The sequence below is a fragment of the Podarcis cretensis genome, assembly GCF_951804945.1.
Source record: "Podarcis cretensis genome assembly, chromosome: 6".
NCBI lineage: Eukaryota > Metazoa > Chordata > Lepidosauria > Squamata > Lacertidae > Podarcis > Podarcis cretensis.
In genome coordinates, this window is record NC_137175.1 from 45,795,602 (window position 1) to 45,814,886 (window position 19,285).

Consider the following 19,285-nt stretch of genomic DNA (forward strand, 5'->3'; position numbering starts at 1 on the left):
ATGCCAGTCCCTAGTATGTCTTCATGAGATTAGTTACCATGTGAAAACCTAACTAAGTCATACACTTTCCTGTTTCGTGTACGTTTACTCATATGTAATCCTGTTTCATTCTTTTGTTTTGGAGAGGCAACACACACCAAGAGAATGCTTTAAAAAAACTGAAAAACAAATATTTAAAATTAAATGTATTACAGTGAAAATAACCTACATTGCTTATATATACGGGACTCCTGTGGCGCAATGGGTCAGTGCATCTGGCTATTAACCAGAAGGTTGGTGGTTCATGCCCATCCAGGGTTGGCTGTGGGCAGGATTCCTGCATTGAAGGGGGTTGGACAAGCTGACCCTTGCAGTCCCTTTCCAACTCTAAATCTTGGAAATCCTGCAGTGACACATCCTTGGGATTCATGGTCTCAAGACAAGCAACTGCTTTCACCACTTGCTTAAGTTTAGAAACTAAATTCTTCCACATACAGCCTAGCCCATCCTCTGCATAGCTGGGGGACAGATGAAATGGGAATGCTTTCCAACAGGGAAAATTTCAATCAGAGCCATTTCAGTATATCCACAAGGCAGGACTTGGTAGCTGCCATACTCAAGTAGCCCGACACAATTTAATTATATGTGATTTACAGCTTGTCTATCCAAACAAGTATTGTAAGCCTTGGTGAAGTACTCACTGGAACAGGTTTTGCATGAACCAAGACAAAACCCCTGCTAGAGTTATTTGGGTCAGGTTATGTCATATGCTGTAATTTAGTACTGGAATGATCTCACTAGTACTACTGGAAAGAATCAAGGACATGTTTTGCCTACACAGTGGAGGACAGAAAATGGTTCTTCAGCATTTAAACATTCTGAGTGTCAACGTAAGCATCTTAGAAGAACCCAGACACTGATGAAAGCTGAAGCCTTTATATGTTTCAAATAGTCGCTTATTTATGGAGGGTGGTCACAAAATAAGAAACGCAGGGAGAACAGACTGTAATCAGCCAAAAGCATAGGTGGCCTTCGGGGTGGTGGTGGGGAACATCTTACATTAGCTGGAAGTACCAAGTCTCTGGACTCAGATTTCAGGGTGGGGGCAGCCTCTATTGACAACATCAGATTGGAGAATGCACTGACAAGTTTGCATGCTTAGGAATGTTGTTTGAATGGCACTAAAATTGCACCCCTTGGTACTTTCTCCACAGGCCAAGAGAGTGATACCCCTATGCCTAGCAGTGTTAAATGTTACCATTCTGACAGTCATGTAGCTAGAGATGTGCAATATTTTTTCGGGACGGACCAGGATACTATAGAAGATAGAAAAAAACTGAATATATTTGTGTTCATACTCTACAACATGTTTTAACAAGTTAACAGGAAAAAGTTAACAGAGGGGTAGAAAAAGAGACTTTGCATGGCTACATTTTTAAAGCTCATTTTATTTGATACTCTCTCCCGATCCTTCTAGGATTAAAAATACATTCAGGGGGCTTACTGATCCCAGATCCTAAGGGTTTAAATCACCGAGTTCTAAGCCTCCAATACTAAATTGATCACTGCATCAATAAAAATTCAAGATTTAGTTCACACTACCCTATGTTACACCCCTCCTCCGTAAGCCTACGATAGATACCCGATAGCACTGCTAGACAAAAAGCAAGATGCAGGTGCTGCCTGCTGCAGATAATAGCACTGCTCAGCAAGCCTGCCTTCCTGAGGAAACAACTAGCAGCACCATGAACACACCTGAAAACTCAGTGTCTCCAGTATACACAGACTTCCTGAGCACTAGCAGAACCTGGCACCCTCCTAGAAGAGATACAGCTGGGAGGGTCTTCATGGATCCCAATGCTGGGAAGCCCAGGATGTGATAAAATGTTGAGGGTGGGGAAAAGGAACGTGAAGATATAGCCAAGCAAGGGATAGGAGAATGGCAGTGCACTTGGGTGACGTGTTAAGATACCGTATGCCAACAGTGGTGACAGCCATTATCTTGCCCTGTGGAATCAGGAGGCCTTCCCAACACAAAACAGGTCCTTGCACTATGTTCTCCCAGCTTACGGATTCCAGGCAAAATGCAATGAAGACCTGCCAGACAACTAAGAAGCCCCCCCAGACAACCATTCAACTGATCAAGATCCCTTCTTTCCCCACCCATTCTCCCCAAGCCACAGCTTCACATGTCAGTAAGATTGTTCCCGCAGCCTCCAATGATGTCGTCATCACCGTCATCATCTAGTCGGAAGAATCACTCGAATCCCAAATGAGAAAGTCTGAATAGTCAAAGTCCCTCTCCCTCTGTAACAGTGCAACAGTCAGAGCCCACTGGATGAAGTACATATCGTCATCATCTTCATCCGAGCTGTCAGATGGAGATGGGTTAAAGGCCTGCAATATAGGACACAAGAAAGAAGGCTTTTGGATGAAATCACACCACTGATCTGTCACGGAACAGGGAATGCATAGACACATTTCACTAGAAAAGCTAAAGGAATCATGTCTCTATATACTAAATTTGTACTTATCCGCTGTCATGCTGGCAATTGAGTGCACATGCACACACACAACATTGCAAGGCAATGCCTGAGGAGCCCTGAATGAATAGGTGGGGGAAGCAGCCAGCCAGGCGTTCCCATGCTACCACCACTGGCAGCAGAGAGGAGAATGAAGGGGAGAAAGTCTTTATCTCCTTCGTGAATGCCACCACCAACCTGAGGCAATGGCGGCACTCTGGGGAACAGCCATGAAGGAAGGAGAGGGAAGGAAGGGCAGCAGCTGCAGCAAACCTGGGTTGAGTCAAGGCTGCAGATACGCTGTGAGCCCCCATAATTTGTGTTGTTGCTAAAACAGGCATGGTGGAAGTGGGAAGGGGGCACAGCAGGATTAAAAGGGGAGCTCTTGAAGGGGACTGGGGGGAGGCAAAGAGCTGTCGGTTTGTATGAGATGTATGTGCCAACAGGCGGGAGAGACGTATGTGTGGCACCTGAGGGGGCTGGTGGAAGTGGGAGGAGAAAGGATTACATGGGGCTTATTGAACGGATGGTGGGAGTTGTAGTTCCAAAACAGTTGGAGACTCATGTTTGGGAGACCCTAGTCAAGAGGGATACCATAGGGGAAGGAAGCTGGAGGTTGGCAAGCAATGTGTGCCAATTGAGAACCACCGACAGCCTGTTGCTGTCATCTTCAACCCCCAGAAAACAAAGCTTGATGAACAGAAATGCCTAGGGCTGAACCAGCGACTACCGAGGCAGTTGCCTCTCAAGGCAGAGTGTGTGCATTTCCATGTTGCATCCCATAGGAATCCTAAGTATGGAGGCTTTGGGAAGCAGAATATCTTAGGAAGGACACCCTACCTCTCAATGACTAGCTTATAATGGCTTGCCGTATCATGACTGCATCAAGGAATTTGTTACTTACAACGGTCCGCCGTCTCCGCCGTTCAGGCCTCTGTTGTGGCTTTGCAGCCGGGAGCCGACCTCCAGGCAGCTCATGCAGGTAGATGCACTCCGATTTAAAGGGGCAGTGACCATTGCTTCTGACAAAGAATTTGCACCTTATTTTGCTAAGGGAATAAAAATCATGAAATTAGGCCACAAGAGGCACGAGTCTTTTCAGAAATCTGAATAAATATTGTAGATCAGACTTACTTAGCTTGGTTCCTCCACCCCCTCCACCCCTAGTCAGCACAGCTTTGGAGGCTGTAGTCCAAAGCAACTGAAGGGCACCCAGCTGGGGAAGGCTGCTGCACATCAACATCCACCCAGAACTGAGGATAGCTTTGGAGCTGAGAGCTGGGTGTGCAGGCAGAATCATGGGCATTACAGCAAGGCATACTTAACCATGAAGGGAACACCAAAGTGTATGCACATGGATCAAGTTATTCCACCCTTAATAAAGCCAGTCTAATTCCTATTTGGCTCTTAAGCAAATGACCACAGTGAGAACACCAGTTTCATCTCACGAAGCCAGTCGGCAGCCTGGCATTCTCGGAGTTATTGCCAATGGTTTCAAGATTGGAGAACAAGGACCTAGATGGTTAGACATATTTAGTGACCTTTTTGTTGAAGTGACCTAGCTGCTTACCTGGTCCGTGCCTTGAAATTCTCAATCAGTTTTTCTTTCTCTTCTGAATCAGAAACCCAGTACTGGTTGGGGATGAAATAAGTTGAAGTGACTCTGCACTCTGGGCAGCCCCTGAGGAATGCACATAGAGAGAATATAATATACCCAGACAAACCCTAGAAGGGCAGACACTCTGCTTCTGGCCCAAAGCAATCTGCATATCATAGAATCAAAGAATTGTAGAGTTGGAAGGGACCATGAGGTTCATCTTATATAATAATAATAATTTATTATTTATACCCCACCCATCTGGCTGAGTTTCCGCAGCCACTCTGGGCGGCTCCCAATCAAATATTAAAAACAGTACAGCATTAAATATTAAAAACTTCCTTCAGGTGTCTTTTCAAGATAGGATAGCTGCTTATTTCTTTGACATCTGATGGGAGGGCGTTCCACAGGGCAGGCGCCACTACCGAGAAGGCCCTCTGCCTGGTTCCCTGTAACTTGGCTTCTCGCAATGAGGGAACCGCCAGAAGACCCTCGGCGCTGGACCTCAGTGTCCGGGCTGAACGATGGGGGTGAAGACACTCCTTCAGGTATACTGGGCCGAGGCCGTTTAGGGCTTTAAAGGTCAGCACCAACACTTTGAATTGTGCTCGGAAACGTACTGGGAGCCAATGCAGATCTCTCAGGACCAGTGTTATGTGGTCCCGGTTATCTTGTCCAACCCCCTGCAATGCAAGAATATGCAGAAGTCCTGTACGGAGATCAAACCTGCAACCTTTGCATCGTTAGAACCAAGCTCTAACCCAACTGCACTAACATCAGAACGCTTAGCAACATGGAAGCCTAACAGCAACCTCCTGGGGGTGCGGTCCAGAACAGCAGAGCCAGAAACCTCCTTGATAAAAAGTGCCTTCACAAAGGGGGTTAAAGCTACAAGACCCAGCAAGCACGGCCAACGGACAGTGATGATGATGGTTGTTGTTTGTCGGCATCTGATGGGTCAAAGCAGGGTTTCCCAAATTTGGGCCTCTTTTGCAGAACAACTCCCATAATCTTTTGCAGAACAACTCCCATAATCTTTTGCAGAACAACTCCCATAATCCCTGACCACTGGTCCTGCTAGCTAGGAATTATGGGAGTTGTAGTCCAAAAACAGCTGGGGCCCCAATTGTGGGAGATCCCCGGCCAAAGGTTGCCAATACCCAGTCTACACACTTCAGACAGCAACCTGCCAGAAGACTCAGGTTACACAAGCACAAGGCAAGCAATTGGGCCATGAAGAACTTACTTAATCACCGCATTGTGAAAGTCCCGGCTTTTTCTCCACTTTCGGATGCAGGTCACGCAGTAGGCATGGGAGCAGTTAGGAAGAATGCCAAACAGACGCTCCTGAGGCAAGGTCTTCTGAGAGATTTTGTCCATGCAGATTCCACACACCACATCCTCACTTTTCTGCACCTCTGCAGAAGCAGCAGCTTCTGCCACTTCTGAACCTCCAACTGCCTGGGAAAGGAACACAACAATTGGAGAATACAGTGGTACCTCGAGTTACAAACACTTCAGGTTACAAACTCCGCTAACCTGGAAGAGTTACCTCGAGTTGAGAACTTTGCCCCAGAATGAGAACGGAAATTGTGTGCCGGCAGCTCAGCAGCAAGACACCCCATTGGCGAAAGCACACCTCTACACCTCTAGCTAAGAACAGTTTCAGGTTAAGAAAGGACCTCTGGAACGAATTAAGTTCGTAACTAGAGGTACCACTGTACTTTCTAAAACAGGTCCTGGAAGCCTTCTCCACAACACTCCAGCTTCTCCGAAGTTCATCCACCTAAAATCTGCACTGGTTCCACAAAGCTGGGTGCAACACCACCACACATGCCTAAACTTGATTTCCTATTAATCAATCTCATTTCAAAAGCTTGAAGTTATAAATTCCTGTCATTGCACAACCTGTTTCTTGGAAGCTCATACCAAAAGAGGCTTATGGGTGATGATATGACAGCCTTCACTAATCTGCTGGGGCTGATAAGAGTTGTAATCCAGAGTATTAGGAGGTCACCTGGTTGGCAGATGCTAAAAATCCGGGTGTGTTTCAAGCATCCCTCTCGTCTCACCTCACATCTCCCAATACTTATTTCCTGCTCCAACTGCATTCCAAAATCCCTCAGTCAGAGAGCTCAGGAGAATCCCACTGCTTTTTATTGAAATGGCAGTGTCTGTTCTCATCACTCTACATTTGCAGGCATCCCACCTACCTTTGGCTCTTCCGAGACCACAGACACAGGAGCAGCCTCCTTGGCTGATGCTTCTTCTGGCATCAGGGAAGTGGTGTCAAGTCTCTCTTCATGGGATGTGGAACCTGAGCAGCAGAGAAACAGCTAACTAGGACGCTGCTGCCACCAGTCCAACTATTATTCTATCAAGTGTCTAAAAATACAAGGGCCCGCACAAACATTAGAATAACAAGCTTACAATCTCCCCCATCACTTCTCTAAAAAGAGATAAAGATGTAACATGTAAGAAAGAAAAGGAGAATCACTTGGGAAAAGCTGGAATGAATAGCCTTTAAAAGATGCCATTGGAAGAGTCCCTTCCCGTCTCCATCCATGCAGAGTTACCAACTGATGATGACCTGGCTCCCTTTCCCCACCTCACAAACAAGAGGCCTTTCATTATAGCTGCACGGGAACTGGAGAATGAGCCAATGTGTCGTGTTGGGTCCCTTCCATGGCTGGGACTGGACAAAGTCATTCAAAATGGCACCCTATCCAAACAGAAGCTTCTCACAGAAAAGCATGTTCAATGTAACTGGGCTATTGGTTTAAGGACCCCAGATGCACTTCTCAAGACTGTGGGGCATGTGTGCGGAAATTCCTTCATGACTCCATTAGAACATTGCCAAATCAAAATCCCATTGAGTGTGTCTTAATAACAAAGTCATCTTGACAGAGAATTATGAGTTAGCAGTCACATGACAAAGATTATGAGAAGCAGAGTAGAGATAGGGAAGCGGGGGAATAGAACTGTTTTGCTCATGTGCCCCAGAAGCTACAACAAAGGCTGCAACAAGAGCCCAAGCCCACAAAAACCAGCCTCTCCATGAGCTTACCAGAAGCAGCCTGCCTGGGAACAAATTCTTTACTGAGGGCCCAGTTTGGAGGGTGCCAGGAAGGGATGGCTTTATCATCATCTTCATCCTCCTCCTCAAATGACATCCTCATGCTCCCAAAGTTCATCTGTAGCTGTGCCATGCCCGAGACAGCTGGTTCTGAGCCACGCCGGGCCGCTCCCCAACTCCTCACTGAAGCTTCTGGCAAGATGGCTGGCTCCGAGCCTCGGCGGTTCACAGTTAATCCACGCAGTCCATGGTAGGCAGCCTCTGAGCCACATCTGCTCAAGGGCGGTGCTTCCAGGACGTGCTGGTAGCTGAGAGATTGAATGTCAACAGTGTGTCATTCACAGAACAGGAGCAACTCATTCACAGCACAGGAACAAAGTGTATCCTCTTGCCCAGAAAAACAAAAATTACATCATTGCTCAAACAGGGAATAGCTGCCTTTGAGATAAGACACACATCTCCCCCTCACACATACACATTCAAGGGAGCAGCTGGCCTTCCACAAGCAGCAAGACAGGATGACTAGAACTCTATGCACAATTTGGTATATAGCTGAACTCCATTTCCCCAGCGTGGAGCAGACACTGGGAGGGATACCATGCTGGGATAATAAACACCATATACAAGGGAAAAGCCACCTTTTAAGCAGGTGCTTCACTGCCCAGTTAGCAGGGAGGATGGGAAGAGGGCTCTCCTCTGACCCCGCCAATTCATTTTTTATTACATAACCTCTTATATCTCTTCTCTCAAAATAGTTGCAGGGTTTTGTTTCCAATACTGAACAAACTTATCCCCACTGTTCCAATCAGGCTTTTCTCATAAACACCAAGACACAAGTATGAGAACTTAAAATTTCAATACAGTGATACCTTAGATTACAGACGCTTCGGGTTATGCGTTTTTAGGTTACGGACGCACCAAAACCCGGAAGTACTGGAATGGGTTGCTTCCAGGTTCCAGCGCTCGCGCAGATGCACTAAATCACGCTTTGCGCATAAGCGCCGAATCGCGTCATGTGCGTGCGTGTGCAGACGTGGCGCTGCAGGTTGCGAACGTACCTCCCGCACGGATCAGATCCGCAACCCGAGGTTCCACTGTATTCTCTACCAAACATTATTTTCCAATTCTCCTCTTGATGGCAATTCTTCCCCCTCCCCTGGGCTGAGGCAAACATATTTGCAGTTTATTTTATTATTTTGGAACCACAGCACTGAAGAATTCAAAAGAACATGAGGAATTTTTTTTTTTATGAACGTCTAGCAGTAATGACTGCAATGCAATATCCAAGGGTGAGCATTTTACCCATCTATGCCCTCTTCCCTTCCACCTACAAAGAGGTGGAAAACTGGATCTGGTTAGTGGGCTAGATCCCTATTTCCCGCACATGTCAGGTTTGGCAGGTGGGTGAGGCTGCCCATGTGTCAATTACCTGATGTCAACAAGGAAATCAAGGCACACCCTTTTTATCCAGCCGCATCTGTACCTGACTCACACTTGATGTAATATATTAAGTCAGATAAGTGTGGCTTAGCCAAAAATGGGACAGGCAGGCCAAAAAGGGAGGCCTCTCAGGCCTGCAGGCTAGAAGTTACACACTCCAGTTCTACATTATGAAGCCAATATAAGGTTCCTAGGGGAACTATATAAATCACCATCACCTTGCAGCCCCAAAGCTTTGTCTAATACAGCTTAGGTATCAGTCAGGAGAGACATGACCAACTCAGTAGACAGCTACTGTAATATCATCACAGGGGAGGTGTTTCATTAAGAGTTCAGATAGAGCCCTGTTCTCTGAACAGCTGGCAGTGACAGAAACCAACCACTAAAGCCCAGATGAGGGTGCTGGTCCATCTACTTCATTACCACTCTAGATAATCTGCTCCTCCACCTGTTTCTAATGTTGGCCCAGCAAAGTCACCACTTCCACAATCTCCACCCATCATGCAGCAGGTACCTTAGTATGAAGCATCTTCAACTTGGCCAATGCACCATGTGGTTTTACTGTACTTTTACTACCCATCCCAAAACAATTTTTTATAATACTGCCTTATTGTATCAGACCAGAGATCTACCAAATCACCAAGCTTACAACGAGGGCAAAAGGTCTATGTCCAAGTTTCTGAATCTCATCTATTTACAATAATGCCACTGATAGCGCTATCCTCAAGGACTTAGTTTGGTCTTTTCCAAAAGGCTGCTGAAACATCTAGTCAAGTCAATGTCTGTAGGACTAGAGACGGTAGAATAACATCTCCCCTCAAACTTTCCACTGGACCCAAGTGATCAGAATATTTACAGGTGGGCAATATAAGCACAGAGTTAAATTTCCTTCTCCCTACTGCATTTTTGTGCAGTTCACAGCTTATTAAGCCTCCCCTGAATTTTATTTTTCCTTAAAGGCTTAACTAGGACAACCAGTTCTAATGCATCCAAAAATATTGAATCATCAAGCTTCTAGTACCTTCAATCTAACAGATTTTTGCAGGAAGTGGGATGAAGGAAGAGTGTGGTTTTGGGTTTGTTTACAAAACACAAAAAGAAAACAAAACTAGCCCTTACCTGCAGCGGTCTCCATAATCACAAAACCCATTCTGGAAATATCTGCAGATCTGAGTAGACTTCCTATCATGGGAGAATCGGCAGTTCTGACCCCATCTGCAAGTCCCACGGGCAAAGTTCCTGAAAATGAAGTAAAAAGCAGAATTGTAGTAAGAATCAGAGTTCAATCCTAAATGAGACCAAGAGACCAAAGTCCCAGTAAAATCAATATGCCAAACAGGAGATGCAAAAATCTTTCCGCTCTGGACTGGGGTTGAACAACACTTCCCAAAGAGATGAAAAGGAAATGATAAAGTCCCTAGTCCCTTAGAACAAATGACAGAAAGCAAAATATGCAGGCACCATTCAAAGCAGGAGCTTTGTGTGATATGTGACCTTGCTCCCCCACCTGCCAATATTGTCAGCCAACAAGTGAAGTCAGAACTGTGAATGGTTGACTACTAGAGAAATTTGGTCATACAAGCCAAAGGGAAGATACAAAATGGCTTCAAAAATGTTTATTTTGAAGCCATTTTTAGAACTTTCTAGGTGTCAGGATAGATAGGTCACTCTATGGAGTTCTCTCGAAATTCATGTAATGAAGGATTGCCATTTTGAAGAAACTTCCTGCTTCATTTTGAAGCTGTTTTGTCTTCTTCACTGGCAGAGAAATTGATTGTTGCCTATAGAAAATAATAGCAACATCCAGGATTTTAGTGTAGCTGTGACTGGGCAATAGCATGTCCACAAAAAGCAAAAGGCAGCAACAAAGACTGAGTTCATTCTCTTCCTAACTCAGGATTAATTTCATACAAAATTTTCCCAAAGTATGTAAGCATTACATTTTTCTTTATCATATTTATATTGCAGAGGGATAGGCATTGTCATAGAGAAAGTATGTATTACGTACTGATGGGCTGCCATTAGGGGACAGCATGGTTCTTATGTCTTTAGGAACTGTGACAGGCAGAATTTAAACAGGTTAAGCTTTCTCTAGTATGAAAATACAATTATGGGGGAAAGCATTGTCTGTTCACACTGTCAGATGTGTCTTGTTCACAACATTAGACACTCAGATATATAAGCTTGGGGCCAAATGGTTCCTTAAACCAAGGTTAGGTATAGGGACCCCTGACCATTAGGTCCAGTTGTGCCTGACTCTGGGGTTGCAGTGCTCATCTCACTTTATTGGCCGAGGGAGCCGGCGTACAGCTTCCAGGTCATGTGGCCAGCATGATTAAGCCGCTTCTGGCGAACCAGAGCAGCGCATGGAAACGTTCTTCAAACTGCTAGGTTGGCAGGAGCAGGGACTGAGCAACGGGTAAACCAAGGTTACAGTTGCCAAAATGGAATGTCTAGTTGCCACTTTGGGGTAAAATAGCTCTAAGGTCTTATTTTTCAAATGATGGAGTGACTGTGCTTATCAGTTAAACATCTGGCTAATTCAGACAACTAGCTTGATCTATGTTAAGAACACTGAGAACTTAAAAGTCACTTGATCCAGGGGCAATCCACATATATACAGGGTAAGTCTTTTAAAAAAGGCACCATGGAACATGTGTGCTTTGTATCCATGGGGCCTCTTTTAAACGACCCACCCTGTATACAGTGGTACCTTGGGTTACAGACACTTCAGGTTACAGACTCCGCTAACCCAGAAATAGTACCTTTGCTTCAAGAACTTTGCTTCAGAATGAGAACAGAAATTGTGCAGTGGGAGGTCCCATTAGCTAAAGTGGTACTTCAGGTTAAGAACAGTTTCAAGTTAAGAACGGATCTCCAGAACGAATTAAGTTCTTAACCCGAGGTACCACTGTATAGGCTTATTCCTACCTCTTTTCCTTAATGGTGACACAGACCATTCATAACATAGGGATATTCTTCACAACTGTGAGCAGGACAGTGGAGTGGTGCAAGTGAAGACAAGCTACAATAATTAACCAAAATGTGGCTCACTGCTCCTGCTGCACAGAAAAAGCATTCTGGTTCTTGAAATTCATTCTGATTGTGCAGATAAAATATAACTGATAGAATTCTACAGGGTGTAGTATTAGTGTGTGAAAACAGTCCAGATTCAATGATCCCCAGGAATGCACCTCCAGATGGTGGAGATGTCAGGTGCCCTCCTGGAGTCCAGGCATCTTCACTTGGTTGCAAGTGATCAACAGCCAGGTGCAAAATCCGCCTAGCTAATTTCGAAGACTACTTGCTTGTGATCCCAGACTTATTTTGGGGCCCTGCAAAAGATGATAGAAATTTGTATGTGGCACAAAGCACATGAAATTGTAGTGTAAACTTGTCGTATTTCACAAGTGGAGCAGAGAGCCCAATCCACACACAGTGTTCTGGGCCCAAAAATCCTTTTGGCACCCCTGGCAGGTTGAATTATTTCCTGCCATTATCATACTATCTCCCATCCATTCTCAGACTACAATCAGGCAGCATTCTTTCAAATTTCCCTGCATGGCCAAGGTCAGGAAGAAATCATTACAATATTCAGACAATCACATTTGCAATGTGTCCAGATTTGCTCAGATGAACCAAACCTCCAATGATAACTTTGTATATCTACAAGACGAGACAGGGATAGCATCTCAGCTTCACACCCAACAAAGGCATTAAGCAAATAGCTTGTATGGGCTTAGATTGCACACAATTGTAAGCCAGTATGAGACAACTACAGCTTACTTTATATGGTAAACCACCCTGTGATCTTCAGATGAAGGGCAGTACAGTATTGAAATGTTAACAACAAGTTCTTTTTTCCACCGTAGTGTTCATGTTTATCTCAAAATAGTCCTTTAGAGCTTTTTGGGCCTTCTTGATAATCTCCTGATCTCTAAACAGATTGTCATTCATCTTCCATCTAAAGGAGCCGGTTGGTATTAGTGTCATGTCCATCTTTACTGCATTGTGGTCGGAGCAGGTCTTTGGGCAGATTTCCACCTTTTTGACCTTGGGTGCCAGACCTCTAGATATCCATATCTGGTCGATTCTTGTCCAGGTCAGTTGGGCTTCAGAGAAAAATGTTCCCTCTCTTCCCAAGGGGTTCTTTATCCTACAGATATCAATCAAATCCATATTGTCTGTCATTTCAAAAAAGGTCTTTGGTAGTCTGCCATCTTTTGTGACACTTTGGCTTTGTGACTTATCCATGTTGGTTGATACGACCCCGTTCATATCTCCCATCAAAATGTTGTTGTTGTAGTCCAGATAGTCCAGCATGGTCTCATGCAACTTCTTATAAAATTCCGATTTCCCCTCATTTGGTGCATAGATTCCTAATATCAAAAGTTTCTCTCCTTGATGTTGTATCTCAATTGCCAAAATTCTTCCATGTTCATCTTTAAATAGGAATTTGGGTGACAGGCTCTCTTTTGCATAAATAACCACACCTCTCTTCTTTACTCTGTCCGAAGATATAAATTCCTGGCCCAGTCTTTTGTTTATTAGCACTTTTCTATGGAGCCTAGTCACATGTGTTTCTTGCAGGCAAATAATGTCCAATTGTTCTTTTTTTAATATATGAAATATTTTCCTCCTTTTTTCCGGGATGTTACAGCCATTTATATTCCAGCTCAGAAGTTGCAGAGACATCCTGAAATAATCTAGTTATTTTTCCAGGGGTGGTATCTTGTTCGCTAAGTCTTCAGGTTCCAAGGGTGCCGGTACCGCCGGTGGTCCAGGCCCAAAGGGTAGTTCAATTCCTTTTTGAAGGTCCTCTCCGTATGTGGTCAGAAATTTGTCTCTATCTTCCAGTGTTCTAATTTTAACCTTCTTCCCTCTGAAGGTGAAAGATAATCCTTGGGGAAATTCCCACCTAAAGATAATTGAATTGCTCCTAAGCAGTTTAACCAATTCAAGGTAGGCGGATCTAAGGTCCAACAGTTGTTTAGGGATATCTTTGTAAAACTCAAGATATCTTTGTAAAACTCAAGATATCTTTGTAAAACTCAAAAGAACTATCTGGGACGCAAGCAAGGCAGTGATGAGGGGGTTCTTGATACAACAGAATGCTGTAAAGAAAAGGACACAAAATGAGAGGAAAGATAAAATTTTGGAGAAAATTAAAGAATTAGAAAAGAAGCTAAGATTAAATCCGAAGTCACAGCCGACGTTGAGAGAAATTAAACTTCATCAAGCACAATATTCTAAATTGATAAACCAGGAAATAGAGTGGAAGATTAAATTAATGAAACAAAAAACTTTTGAATCGGCGAATAAATGTGGAAAACTGCTAGTTTGGCAGTTGAAGAGGAGACAAAAACTAAATACAGTTACAAATTTAGAGATTGAAGGAAGAAACATCCAGAACCCTGTGGATATTAGAAAGTGTTTCCAGAGATATTTCAAAAAATTATATACTCAAGGGCCGCAAAATGAGACTGAGATTAAACAATTTTTGGAAAAAAATGGATTATCAAAATTGTCACAAGAAAATAGATCAATCCTGAACTGCAAAATAACACGACAAGAGATTGAACAAGCCATTCAGAACATGAAATTGGGCAAATCTCCAGGACCAGATGGGCTGACCTCCAAGTATTATAAGACACTAAAAGACTATCTGATACAACCACTGATGGAGGTTAGCAATGAAATTATGGAGGGAAGGAGGGCGCCAGAATCGTGGAAAGAAGCCTTCATCACATTGATACCAAAATCGGAAGCTGAAAAGACACAACTTAAGAACTATCGTCCCATCTCTCTTTTAAATGTGGATTACAAAATATTTGCAGATATTCTGGCAAGTAGATTTAAAAAAGTTTTAAACGAAGTAATTCATAAGGACCAGGCGGGCTTTCTCCCAGGTAGACACTTGTTTGCCAACACAAGGAACATTATTGACATTTTGGAACTTTTGCAAACAGACATAAATACAAAAGCAGTGTTAATCTTTATAGACGCGGAGAAGGCCTTTGACAATATCTCCTGGAAATTTATGAAGGGAAATTTAAAAGAAATGGGAGTGGGACGGGGTTTTGAGAATGGGATTGATGCAATATATTCAGAACAAAAGGCTAAATTGATAGTTAACAATGTGGTCACAGAAGAGTTTAAAACTGAAAAGGGAACACGACAAGGCTGTCCTATTTCCCCTTTGCTATTTATTTCGGTTCTGGAAGTGCTCCTGAATATGATTAGAGGGGACCGGTTGGTGGAAGGAATTCAGGTCGGAGCGAAACAATATAAACTCAAAGCTTTTGCAGATGACCTAGTTTTGACCCTGCAGGAGCCAGAATCTAGTACGAAAAGAGTACTACAACTGATCCAAGATTTTGGTCGGGTGGCGGGATTTAAACTAAATAAACAGAAAACCAAGGTATTGGGAAAAAATTTGTCAGATACAGAGTCAGAACGGTTTCAGAGAAAGACAGAATTAAATGTGGTTAAAAAAGTAAAGTACCTAGGGGTAAATATAACAGCAAAAAATCTGAGTCTATTCAAGGATAATTATGAAAAATGTTGGTCAGAAATTAAGAGAGACTTAGACAGTTGGACAAAATTGAAACTTTCTTTGTTAGGCTGAATTGCTGCTATCAAGATGAATGTATTGCCAAAAATGTTGTTTTTGTTCCAAACACTACAGATTGTGGACAAGACGGAGTGCTTCCGGAAGTGGCAGAGAGATATATCTAAGTTTGTCTGGCAGGGCAAAAAGCCCAGAATTAAGTTTAAGATACTAACTGATGCGAAAGAAAGAGGGGGCTTTGCCCTGCCAGACCTAAAGTTGTACTATGAGGCCGCAGCTTTCTGCTGGCTAAAAGACTGGCTACTTCTAGAAGACACTGACATACTGGATCTGGAAGGTTTCAACAATGCTTTTGGTTGGCATGCATACTTATGGTATGACAAGGTTAAGATCAATAAGGCCTTTAAGAACCATATTGTCAGAAAAGCAGTGTTTAATGTCTGGACAAAATATAAAGACTTATTGGAAAATAAAACTCCAAGGTGGCTATCACCTCTGGAAGCTAAGGCCCGAAAAAGACCCAATATGGAGGCCAAATGCCCAAAATATGGGGAAATACTAGAAAAAGATGGAGACAATTGGAAATTGCAGAGTTTGGAGAAAATGAAGGATAAAGTGCGAGACTGGTTACACTACGCTCAGATTAAAGAAGTCTTTAAAAATGACAAAAAGTTAGGGTTTCAGGTGGAGAAATCTAAATTGGAAACAGAATTGTTAGAACCTAAGACCAAGGTACTTTCAAGAATGTATAACTTGCTGTTAAAATGGAACACACAAGATGAAATGGTTAAATCGGCTATGATAAAGTGGGCACAGGATATTGGGTATAACATTATGTTTGAGGACTGGGAAAGGTTGTGGACCACTGGGTTGAACTTCACTGCATGTAATGCTTTGAAGGAAAATGTAATGAAAATGATATATAGATGGTACATGACCCCAGTTAAACTTGCCAAAATATAACATTTGTCTGATAACAAATGCTGGAAGTGTAAAGGAAATGAAGGAACATTCTTTCACCTCTGGTGGACGTGCCCTAGAGTGAAGGCTTTCTGGGAAATGATATATAATGAGTTGAAAAAGGTATTTAAGTATACTTTCCCTAAGAAACCAGAGGCCTTCCTCCTGGGTATTGTCGGCCAGAGGGTGATAAAGAAGGACAGAACTTTTTTCCTGTATGCAACAACGGCAGCAAGGATACTCATCGCTAAGCATTGGAAAACTCAAGATCTACCCACACTGGAAGAATGGCAGATGCAACTGATAGACTAGATGGAATTGGCAGAGATGACCGGCAGAATCCGAGACCTGCGAGAGGAGAGGGTTGAAGAAGACTGGAAGAAATTTAGGATTTATTTACAAAAACACTGTAATTTGGTTGAATGTTAAGAAGGATGCCAGATCATAAATAATTGAGCACCACTAAATTAGACGTAATCTGGATGATAAATGAGATTGAGGAAAATATAATTTTTTTGGAGAATTATCAGACTAAATTAAATGAATAAGACTTAAGAATGTAAATAAGTTGATAAATTGCTGGAAAAAGTTTTGCAATGATGCAAGTGGGAGCGGGAGACGTGAGGGAGTCCAAAGAAGCTTTGATAATATGTTATGATATATGTTATATTGTTTATTATTTTTGCATTTTTGTATTTAAAAAATCTCAATAAATATTTAAAAAAAATAATGAAATGTTAACAACAAGAACAACAGGAATGAGCAGAGGGCTGGCTGCAGCAGCTTAAATGGTACCTGCCCCTTTCCACTCTTCTCTAAACTGGAAACCAACTACAGTGCCCACTTAGGGTAGGAACCGGTACTTGTAGTTTGTTTGAAGAAGCACAAACCATGAACACCGGTTCTCACACAACACTAATCCAGAACTGTGGTTTGTTTTCCTCCAGCTCAGAAAAGAGCAGTGTGGCAGGTGTGTTGCCACCAGCTTACTGTTCACTTGTGGCAAGTCACAGTTTGTTCCAGACTACAACTTATAGTTGTGCACAAATAGGATTGATGCCATTTTCAAAATAAGCTTTAATGTTTTAGGTGGGCAAGGGAAAGAGAATAAAGAGCAGATTAAGTTTTGTTTACACTGACTAGCAGCGGCTCTCCACAGCTATCTAATGGAAGATGCCAGGAATTGAACCTGGGAACTTTTGTATACAAAGCAAATGTACCCTCCCTTTTGTGGCATTTAAAATGGGCAAAGTGCTTTAAAGTGGGTGAGCAGGCAGAGTGCATGGTAACTGAAGAAGGGAACCATAAACCACCTAAAAACGAGGCATGCGATTTGCACCTAGTAGACCCTCACTTCAGTAGGCACTCCCCAACACCAAGTTATATTTTAAAGCGGCAGAACCACTAGGGATGCATATATTTCTTTTTAAAGCTATTAGGAGAAACCAGGTTTCCCATATATTGACCCAAGCCAGTAAAACTTCACCGGGATATAAACAGCACTGGAGTTGGTAAAACCAGCAAATCTTGCTCTATGAAATTCCGAGTGTTATTTCAGACTCTGCCCTTGCTATGGAAGACTTTTGCTGTAGCCCCTTTCAAGGGGGCAGCGTTTGCAAAAGTTTATTAGAAATTCTCAGTCCCTTGGCTAAGAGGCACCAGCCCTGGAAAGCTCCTTGCACAAAAGCTGCGAGCGCCCCCCGCCGCAAGGAATTCAGCCATTCAAAACACACCACTCCTTAGCCTGGTTTACTTAAAAGCAAATACACCCGGTAACGGCGCGCGCGCGTGCGCTTTCCCCTATCCTTTTACATACAAGACGAATGGGGAGGGAACCCTCTCGAAGTTTTTGCTGCCGAAAAGCAGGGCGTGATCATGTTGTTGTGCACGGCTTTGTTTCGGGCCACACTACAGCCACCGCCACGCCCTGAAAGTAGCAGCAACACTACTACGGGAAGGCCGGGAAGGAGTACCCCCCACCATCTTTCCTCCACCCCCCTCTCCGACGGGGGTGCAAACCCAACTCGATTGCCCGATGCCGATAAAGGTCTCCGGAACTCCGAGGGCTGCAAAGCAAGCAAGCGCGCTACAAGTTCTCGGTCGCTGGGGGAAGAAGATGCAAGTTAGCAGCGAGGTCGCCAAAGTTTGCCAGTCACTGGGAAGAAGCCGCTCAGCTGTCGAGCAAAACAACAGTGCTGCTGAATCACTTTCCTGCAATTCCGACTTCCTGTCCCAGCCACCCATATGGAAGCATACAGCCCAGCAACCATGACGGAGGGAAAATTCCGCTTTGGAGCGCCGCTGCCGTCCGAGCGCACTCGGGGCCTGGCGCGCCTCTGCACAACGGGACGGAGGAAAAGACGGCTCTCGAGGAGCCCGGCGACCCCTTTCCTGCACATTCTCTATACAGGTACCTGCAAGGGATCCTATGGGATCCAGGCCCTTTGGAAGCCCGGCGGCCGCTACCGCCACCGCCACCGGCGCCGCCTTCTCCAACAGATAGCCACGGCTCCATCGGTGTCCCTTGCAGTCGGACCCAGAAACTCCGAAATGCAAGCCGCCTCCTCTCCCTGCAGAAATACTTCGGGCAGGGGAGTGGTTTAGGACAGGAGATCCCATTGGAGAAGAGCAGACGGGCACACCCAGCTTTTTAGTCGGCCGTCGAATGGAAGAGCTTCAATTCGAAAAGGACTCTCCTCCCAGCCTTCCCGCCTCGTCGGGAAACTGCGTTCGCCCTCGTACGCAGCAGGCGCGGGGATGGAGGGACGGCCGGGAGGCGCAACATCCTATGTTTGGCTTCCGGTGCCCCGCGGCTTCCACTTTGTGGGGCTGCAATCCTGTGCACGTTTACTTACGAGTAAGACCCACTGAACGTAGCGGGATTTTCTTCCAGGGAAACATGCCTGCGATTGCATTGATAATGACTTCGTTGGGTCTTCCGGAATAATAAAAGGAGGAGGATGATTATGTTTTTTGCAACGTAAGACAATGCACTTTTTATTTTATTAGCAAAGGGTGGAACTGTGCACGTTGCGACGTTTGTAGCACAATTAGAGCTACTAACGTTTACTCGTAAGGGGAGGGAGGGCTAAGCGCCCAAGCAACGTGGTAGCAGGTGGAATTTATAGTCGCTTGTGGAC

General features: G+C 44.2%; 1 protein-coding gene across 1 annotated transcript; it reads right to left on the reverse strand.

Annotated features, from left to right (window-relative positions):
* Nucleotides 1-1,407: 1,407 nt before the first annotated feature.
* LOC307218541 (uncharacterized protein) lies at nt 1,408-18,822 on the reverse strand. Its single transcript, XM_079980901.1, has 8 exons — nt 18,560-18,822; nt 9,734-9,853; nt 7,166-7,482; nt 6,312-6,415; nt 5,345-5,559; nt 4,072-4,182; nt 3,406-3,550; nt 1,408-2,376 (listed from the first exon to the last, which is right to left on the reverse strand). Exons 1-8 carry the CDS (start codon nt 18,658-18,660, stop codon nt 2,224-2,226), a joined length of 1,266 nt encoding a protein of 421 aa, XP_079837027.1. The 5' UTR covers nt 18,661-18,822; the 3' UTR covers nt 1,408-2,223.
* Between the last annotated feature and the right edge of the window lie 463 nt (nt 18,823-19,285).

What these genes read in the sequence shown, in the direction of transcription:
- LOC307218541 (XM_079980901.1), bottom strand. Translation starts at nt 18,660, where the DNA reads ATGGAGCCGTGGCTATCTGTTGGAGAAGGCGGCGCCGGTGGCGGTGGC. An exon ending in TGGTCTCGGAAGAGCCAAAG is followed by an intron (nt 5,560 to 6,311) that starts GTAGGTGGGATG and finishes TTCCTTTCCCAG; the next exon opens with GCAGTTGGAGGTTCAGAAGT. An exon ending in AATTTCAAGGCACGGACCAG is followed by an intron (nt 3,551 to 4,071) that starts GTAAGCAGCTAG and finishes TTATTCCCTTAG; the next exon opens with CAAAATAAGGTGCAAATTCT.